Source organism: Myodes glareolus, chromosome 25, assembly GCF_982192425.1.
Source record: "Myodes glareolus chromosome 25, mMyoGla1.1, whole genome shotgun sequence".
NCBI lineage: Eukaryota > Metazoa > Chordata > Mammalia > Rodentia > Cricetidae > Myodes > Myodes glareolus.
The window spans coordinates 9,596,577-9,605,657 of NC_142050.1; the positions used below are offsets into that span (position 1 = coordinate 9,596,577).

Below are 9,081 nucleotides of genomic sequence, written 5' to 3' on the forward strand. Positions count from 1 at the left end.
CTCTGATAATTAGCATAAGATCTGCCAAAGATGGTTCCAACTAACATTATAGTCAAGTAGCTGAAAAGAAAACATAAGATCTCATTCCTCCCTGAGGATTTACGTGTATTAATGGTTGATGGAAGGGAGGGATATTTTCTTGAATGATATGGCCTGGAAAGAAGCCTATGCTCTAGTAAATAATCCCTCACCACACCCCTCTATATAACTCTATATAGGCAACTGCCTATGTAGGCAATAATATGTAGGCAACCAGGAAGAAAGAAGGGAAGGGAGGGAGGAAGGAAGTAAGGAAAGGAGGGAGGGAGGAAAGAAGTAAAGAAAAAAACTAAGGGAGAAAGGAAGAAAATAAGGAAGGAAGGAAGGGAGGAAGGAAGTGTCAGAGACAAGCTTCAACAAAAATACCACTTCCCTAGGTAGGGGTATGGAGAATATGAAGATGCAAGTGAAAATAATAAAACAGTAAACATACGATATTATGAGAAGGGAGTTCCAGTGAATACTGAAATAGCCCATTTTTAATTTCTAATTGTTTTAAAATACCCCAACCCTGAAAGGTACGAGTAAAATAAAAGCTGCATTAACATGATACAAGGACATGAACATACCAGCTGAAGGTTGTGGGCTACATTCATAGTTAAACATTCTGTTGCTAGAACAAAACAAGTCATGCTCACACCCTAGAATAAAATATTCTGTAGGCAAACCACTCCCTGGGTGGAATCCATTGTTTCTCCTAAAGGGAGTAGAAACTTAGTTGGATCCTTAGACTTTCGTTTATGGTAGAAACATATCTACTTCCCTGTTCCTGAAATACAGGAAATAGTAGTTCCTCCACTACTAGCCACACCCATTGACAATAACCTTGAAAGAGAAGAACTCTCTGGTCTAAATCTAGGTGGGAACTTGCTTGAGGTAAAAACAGACAATAACCTTAAAGTAATAGAAATTCCAACTCTCTGACCTTTGGTCCAGGTGGAAATAGGCTGACATATTTGGGCCTCCACAAAAAAAGGAAAGAAGGGATAAAGAAAAGAAAGGAGGAAGTAAGGAAGTAAAGAAGAGAAAAAGGAAGGAAGGAAGGGAAGAAGGAAGGAAAGATGAAAAGAAGGGAGGTAGAAAAAGAGGAGAAAAAGGACGAGAGGGAAGAAAAATTATAATGGAAGAAAAGGGATTAGCTGGAAAGAGAAAGGATTACGTGGGTATGGGAAGGCAAAAAATAGATGTGCACAGATACTATCAAACTATATTAAACATGTGTATAAACTATCATCATAATGAAATTTACACATATGTCTCAAGAGTATTAAAGTTAATAAAATAGAAATAAAAAGAAAGGAAATAAAAAGGAAAACAGGGAAATGAGAGGAAGATAAAGGAAAAAAGACAGCGTAGAAATAAATACAAATAACTGTTTATTTTTTGTTTATGGGGTAGGTGAATACGTATGTTAATGCTTTAAATCAGACATGAATAATAGAACTGAAATTAGACTAACCTCAGAATAAACTATTAAGTTTAAATCCCTTGCTCTTTATGTCTTCATTTCAATTGCTTATGAAACACAGGCTATTTGCTAACATTACATAATGAACTTTTTATTATTTAGTTCAAAGTTGACTCAGAAAAGAGAAAACCAAAATGACTTCACCTTGTGGAAATTATTTGTCTTTTGGAGTCCTGACTTTAATCAGCCTCAGTTCTCACATGTAAGAGAAGATATATTCACCTTCTGAATGATGCTGAGCAATAACTCCTACTGTATTAGGATCTAAATTGTATCTACTATATCAGAATAGCTCCACCATATGCAATATATGAAAATATAAGGTAATTAAGAATTTAGTTCAGTCTACGGCTTTTCCAAATCTGCCTTCTAAGATTCAGGCAATTTCTCTAAAATACCATCAGGGCTACTTGAAAAATAGAAGGAATCAAAAGTAGTGCTGGAGACCACAGTAGTATTTGTTGTTGTAACACTGACCAATAAGCATCCAGAAAAGCCAGTAGTGTATAGGACTGAGAGCTCATTGTTTTTTTTTTTCCCCTTTTTGGTTTTTCAAGACAGAGTTTCCCTCTAGTTTGGAGCATGTCCTGGAACTAGCTCTTGTAGATCAGGCTGGCCTAGAACTCAGAGATCTGCCTGCCTCTGCCTCCTGAGTGCTGGGATTAAAGGCGTGCACCACCACCACCTGGTTCAGCTCATTGTTCTTATGTCTGCTGTCAGTATTATGAGTGTAACCATCTGGTATGAGAAATGCAAGCTCAGACTCATTGCTGTTTATTGATCAAGCTGGGGCTGTTTCTATATAATCTATATTCTTTCCATTGCTCATTCACATCCCCAAACTAAACAAGTTATTTCAGGTATACCTGCTAACTGTGATACAACAAATACATGCAGTACAATGAGCCCATTTCATGTTTCTGTTATCCCATTAGCCCATACAAATTTTGTACATGAATGTAGAACAGATTACCCTATTACTTGTGGGAGCTCACCATGGTGTCCTGTGGGTGAAACTACGTCAAAAGACAAGGGGGGATTTGGGATCATCTCTCCTAAATCCTACATTTCCTAACATGATATGGTTCTACTTACTTTTCCCATTTTATATAGTGAACTACAAAATACTTCAGTGAAATATGTACTATTCCATAGAAAAGAAAGTTTTTAAACTCCACCTTTCTACATCACATCTTGTCTGCTTAAATAATTTAACACTGCAGTTTTGAAAGTCACCACACACTCTATACCATGAATAGAACTAACATACTTCCTAAAACCCACTTTTGGAGTTCATGATGCTTTATTAGTTACCATTCTTGTTGTGACAAGGAAAGATTTATGGGAACTCTCAGATTAGAGGTAGAATCCATCATACTGGGGAAGCCACACAGCAAGATTGAGAGGCAGCTGATTATAGCACACCCACTGCCAGGAAAGAGTTGAGTGTTTGCACTCAGCTGATTTCTCCTTTGTGTTCAGTCCTGAACCCTGAGCTACCTACCCATATACATAGTAACCCTTCCCTCCTCAGGAAAATCTTCCTCAAAATATCCTGATAGACACGTCCATTAGTGTGTTTCCATGATTCTAAGTCCATTCAAGTTGTCAATGAAGACTGAGCATCACAACAACACTCATAAAAATATGTTCGCTCTAATTTGTTTCTCACTCATTTGTCTTCTTCAGTCTCACAATTCCAGTAATAAAATCGACTCTTCTAACTGAAACCGAAAAAAAAATGCCATTTGTTTGTACTTCTAAATTAATGCAGGTCTAGAGTCACTTCACCCACACAGGGAATTAGAATACTGTATTTTTAAGTTGCTTTGAGTTTGAGAACTGAGCCCCTGCAGTGCAGTTATCAACTTTGCCATTAAACAGCTTGGTACTTTCAATTACACCCGAAGCTAAGAAAGTTCTGTCACCTGCGTAGGGTTTCAGTAGCACAGGACGTACTGAATCAAAGAGCTACACACTGATAAATTTTTCAGGAAAACACAGACTATATAAATTGAGTCCCAACTACTATTCCTGATTCTCTCTAATTTCTTTAAGTCATCATTGAAACTGATATCTTTAATAAAAGTTAATTAAATTAAGGTAAATAATTGTATTTTGAGAAGTTAAGTGCCCTATTAAAGACATACAGAAAACAGAACTTACATTGAGAACCTATGATCTGCCCTTAATGTTATTTCCCTATTTCCTAATACTCAAAAATATTGTTGTTTTCTTCCCTGACTTAGGATTCAAAGGAGCCATCAAACTATGAAATAATGGGAAGAATGTGCCATAAGTAGTAACTTTTAGGCATGAGAAACTAATCCAATTTAGTCTTATTTCTTCCATGATTTTGTGAATCATATTTATAAAATATTCTTCAATCATGATCAAATGTCTTCTGAACTCAAGGGCAGATACACAAATATGGCAGAGAAGTTGTAAACAATCATTAGTGTTCATTGCACAACAGGTAAATTCATAGATTCTCGTGGGCTCAGTCACCCACAGTAGACAGACTATCCTGCACCCCTGTTTAAATAGGCTTACCTTAGGCTAGAACCACCTGAACATATTTTCCTTGTCCACAATGAAATAAAATACATGTGACCACAATAACATTGTTACTGTCACCTAGATAACAATCAGAAAATTATAAGGAAACAAAAATTGCATGTTCCAAACACTGTGTCTGCCCACAAACACTTAGGTGTGTCTACAGTTCTGTTTTCTAATCTTAGGGGTTTTCTCCTGCATTTTACTTCTCCAGCCTAATACTACTATTTTTCCTTTAGCTGTACTTTATACAAAAACCCTATGAAAGTCTGATTTTTTTTCCCAAGCATAGAAATCCCAAGTCAAGAGGATAATTCAAAAATGTTGAGAACATATTTTGGTTAGTTTTCAGGGATTTTTTGTCTCTTTCACCTTGCTTAATCACAAAGAGTAAATATAATTCATTCTATTTTTCCTTAATTGGCACTTTTCATTGTTAGTGGGAGGACCAAGTGAGTATTATGTATGTGAGAGACAGTGTGTGTGGATGCATGCAGACCATCTCACATGTGCAAACTAGAGGGACATTTCAATAGGTCATTATCTTCTTCCACTCTGGGTTCCAGCAATGAATCAGATTATCAGACCTGAGGGCAGAACCTCCTACCCACTGTGATAATCACTTGGGGAAATGGTTCTTTAGATATTACTTTTTCCCATCACTTAAAAAGTTTTGTTTTTCTCTGATGAACATTTGATTCATATAATCTAATATTAATTTGGATTATTTCTGCATTATTGATGAATGGTGGCGAATATATGATAAGAGGACCAGCTCTTAATATTAAAACAAAAAGAAAAGAAGAAAAATAGTCTGCACCCTTTTATACATTGTTTAAATGAAAAAGGGCTTATATTGTTACATTTGACAGTCAGATGAGGGGCCGTCACTTTTATGACATAATGCATTTAATCTAATGAGCATCACAAACTAGGAAAATAAGTAAACAGAGAAGCATGTACGCAAATCGAGAGCTCTAAGGAGAATCAATTTAAATTTTTATGGGGGAAGCCATTCAGAGTGGAAAAAAACAAAACCAAACATGTGGCTTCCTGGGCTTCTTGACACTTCCTTTGAATAGCTGAGTCAGGTAAAAGACCGATTTTACTTGACAAAATCCAGACCAGCTCCAAACCTGTAAATAGCACACAGTGATCTTGAGAGATGTATGGAAGAGAGCAAAGCCTGGAACCATCAACATTCGAAGCAGAAGGCCTACCACCATATGTCAGTTAGTACACTTCGTACACACTGCCTGTGGACACAGCGGACAGACTGCAAAGTGTGATGCTCATAAATACTTTTGTAAAACGATTTTCTCGAAAATGTAAAAGGTTGCTTTCTAAAGACAGGAGCAAGTCTACATGTTTTTGAAAGAACTAAAATAAACAGGTGGTCTCTAGAGAATTATTCCATGCTCACTTTCATTGTTTATACATCCACTCATTTGGCAAACCACTTGTTTTGAAGGAATTTAATAGTACCCATCACTGAGCCAAGAAAATAGTATAAGAGCAGTTTCCTGATACACTCCCACCAAGACCATTTCTAAAATCCTTTGAAACTGCATAATTTGATAGGCAAAAGTTATCTTGTTTAGCAAATCTAACATATGAAAATACATTTTAAATTTTATATTAGGCACTGAGGAGATGGGTCAGATAGTAAATATTTTTCTGTGGTAGCATAAAAATCTGAATTGGATTGTCAGCACTCATGTGAAGAGCTGTACAAGACTGCCCATCACTAAACTGGAGGCAGAGGGTGGACTGGAACCAAATCAATGAGCTCAGGGCTTGATTTGATTCTCTGTCTCAAAGATTAATGTGGAGAACACTGAAGAAGCAACTTGCATCAGCTCGTGGTCTCCGAATGCATAAGCACACATTTACACAAAAATATGCACACATGCACATATCCATGAATACACACAAGCTTATGTAAGCACACACAACACATAGAAACATATACAAACATATATGGAGACATTAATTATGGTTATTTCACTAGAAAATAATTAATTATTGCATAGAATAATTCCCTCTTGGAATAATTTAAGTGGTTAATGTTTAACTTAATTAAAAATGATTGATAAAATGTTAGAAACAGAAAAAGAACGTTTTTTTTTTTTTTAAGACAGGATTCCGTTGTAGCCCTGGCAGTCCTGGAACTCACTTTGTAGACCAGAGTTGTTTCAAACTAAGACATCTGCTTGCCTCTGCCTCCTGAGTGCTGGGATTAAAAGCATGTGCTGTAACCACCCAGCTTATAAATCTTAACTTTATGGTAAAATTGAAATATCAATCTCAGAGCAAATATTTCACCAACAGTTAAGTTAGTATGGAGAGTTTACTCATTCCTTCACATCTGAAAAGCATCTGTTAAATTACTTTATTCAGCTAGAAATGATAATACAGAGGGAAGAGGAAATTTAAAGACAGCTTTGGCTACTGATCAACTTCAAGACCTCTCTTGGCAACATAGCAAGATCCTGCATCGAAAAGAAAAGTTTTTAAAAAGGATGCTTGGCTATAACCTAGATATTACACATTTGCCTAACATGAACAGGAACCTGGCTTCTAGTCCTCACTTTTCAAGGTCATCAGATGGGTTAATCTTCTGAAGTCTTTGATGGAGAGCAAAGTCAGGCTACACAAAACACACTAGGAGTAGAGAAGCATTGAGAAACGATACTAAAGGTGAAAGATAATAAATAGTGGACTCATTCAGGTTGTACATACATGCACACATATTTGCGCATACACACACATATACATGCATTTGGTAAGTTAAGGATGTTTGTAATCATTTGTTTGGGGGTTGGTTACAAGATGTTATTGGTAATGATCATTAAAAAAAAACTAAGCAAAGGAGATTATATTCAGGAATCTTTTTCTGCAAAGGGGAAATATATGAATGATAGAAGAAAAGAACTGACTATTAAGTCTACTTTTAAACTAAAATACAACTTCTAGTCTTAAATATTTCATATCAGTATAGATTTTTATATACAGATACAAACGTAAGTTTATTTTTGTTATACTGTATATATGTTTCTACTTTTGTTTAAGGTACTATACTCAAGCAACTCATTTTAAAATGTACAATGAAGAAATACAGGTTAGTAGATAGTCATCCATAAATAATCAAATTTGTACTTACGTTAGGTATGTTTTCAAGGGTAAACAGATATATTTTAGATACAGAGGCAGGCTTCAAACACTTGAGGGACCCCCAGAATATTGCATTTAAAATACTTTATACAATGAGCCACATCTGTTCCTGGCATCACCACCATTTTACTTTAGAGAAGATGATGAGCGTAAAAGAACCTCCATGGGCGTTTGCTTCCGTTGTGAGAAGTGTTAGCCACCGTGTGAGAAACTGCCCTGGCCTTGGCTGCTGACCGTATGCTGTACAACCTGGAGAAGCAGCACTCAAAAGAAAGTAACTGTCAAATGTTGCTAACTCAGGATAGAGCAGTCCTTCAGAAATTATACTGCAGAGAAAAGCCTCTTAGATATGCTAGGCCTGTAGGCTGAAAATGGTACAGAGGATTCTTGGGTGACTGTCCAGTCAGCCAGAAATTTCTGTCATTTCTATAGTTTGGAAGTTGCTTGGACTGTACTTCCTGTTCACTGAGGTAATATTATCTCCGTCTTGGGTCTCAGATGGAGTTAAAGACAAGTTAGTTACAGTTATAGTTTTTTTTGTTACCAAATTCAAAAAGATACTCACAAAAGAGATGTAAAATGTTTAAGGTTGAGGGACATAAAGGTTAAAGTGCTTTTCTTAGAAATGTTTTGAGGTCTAAAAAGACAGTTTTAAGATGGTAATACAAGTCATTATAGATAATATTTAAGGCATAAAACTTTTAATTCATCAAGATAAAAGGCAGTGTGAAGAAGCGGCGAGAACGACCCCCGGACGGACCCGAGGCCCGCACCGCTGCAGCCCCGCGTTCAGCGCTGACATGACACCCCCCTACCCCCCCCCCCTCGCGCCGCCATGCCCAAAAGAAAGGCTGAAGGGGATACTAAAGGAGATAAAGCCAAGGTGAAGGATGAGCCACAGAGAAGATCGGCAAGGTTGTCCGCTAAACCTGCACCTCCAAAGCCAGAGCCCAAGCCTAAAAAGGCCCCTGCAAAGAAGGGAGAGAAGGTACCCAAGGGGAAGAAGGGGAAGGCCGATGCTGGTAAGGATGCCAATAATCCTGCAGAGAATGGAGACGCCAAAACAGACCAGGCACAAAAAGCTGAAGGTGCTGGAGATGCCAAGTGAAATGTTTGCGTTTTTGATAACTGTGTACTTCTGGTGACTGTACAGTTTGAAATACTATTTTTTATCAAGTTATATAAAAATGCAGAATTTTGTTTTACATTTTTTTAAGCTATGTTGTTAGCACACAGAACACTTAATTGTTTTGGGTGGGGAGGAACATGTGTCACTAGCAGTGTCTCCCAAGCTGGATGAATGATGGTTCATGATGGAAAACATCTTTCCCTGATAATTTTGAAAAACTCCTCTTGACTCCCAGGAGAGACATCCTGGGGGCATGTTGACATATGTGGCCACCATGGCACAACATGCCTTGTGTGGGAGAACTAAGTTCGTTTTCATATTCTCCTCCCCCTGTACCATCAACATAGACTTAACTCCCTTAAGACCAGAAACCTGTTGAAACCTGATCCCCAAAATTGGTTTTGCCAGTCTGTTGGGCATTCTGGACTTTGCAGTGATATCATTGAATGTCCTCAAAAGTGCAGCGGTTCCTTTTGTAGAAGATTGTGGATCTGCAGATTGAGAATTCTGCCATTTTCATTTCATTTCCTGAAAGTCAGGGTAGGCTTGTGAAAAGTTGTGAAACAACATCCTCAATGTGAAATGTCAGCCCTCACTCTAAGTTCCTCCCCCTTTTCAGAGCATCCAATGAAGACTCACCGGGTTTTATAGTGGCTTTCTGATTTTGGTAGTCGATACAAGAAGGGCGGAGATAGAGATAGAGACCCACATC

General features: G+C 37.4%; 1 protein-coding gene across 1 annotated transcript; it reads left to right on the forward strand.

Annotated features, from left to right (window-relative positions):
- The first annotated feature begins 8,065 nt into the window (after positions 1-8,065).
- On the forward strand, positions 8,066-8,363 carry LOC148117825 (non-histone chromosomal protein HMG-17). Its single transcript, XM_087901633.1, has one exon. It carries the CDS (start codon positions 8,076-8,078, stop codon positions 8,346-8,348), a length of 273 nt encoding a protein of 90 aa, XP_087757759.1. The 5' UTR covers positions 8,066-8,075; the 3' UTR covers positions 8,349-8,363.
- Positions 8,364-9,081: the final 718 nt, after the last annotated feature.

Excerpts from the sequence above, each read along its gene's own strand:
- LOC148117825 (XM_087901633.1), top strand. The coding sequence starts at position 8,076 with ATGCCCAAAAGAAAGGCTGAAGGGGATACTAAAGGAGATAAAGCCAAG.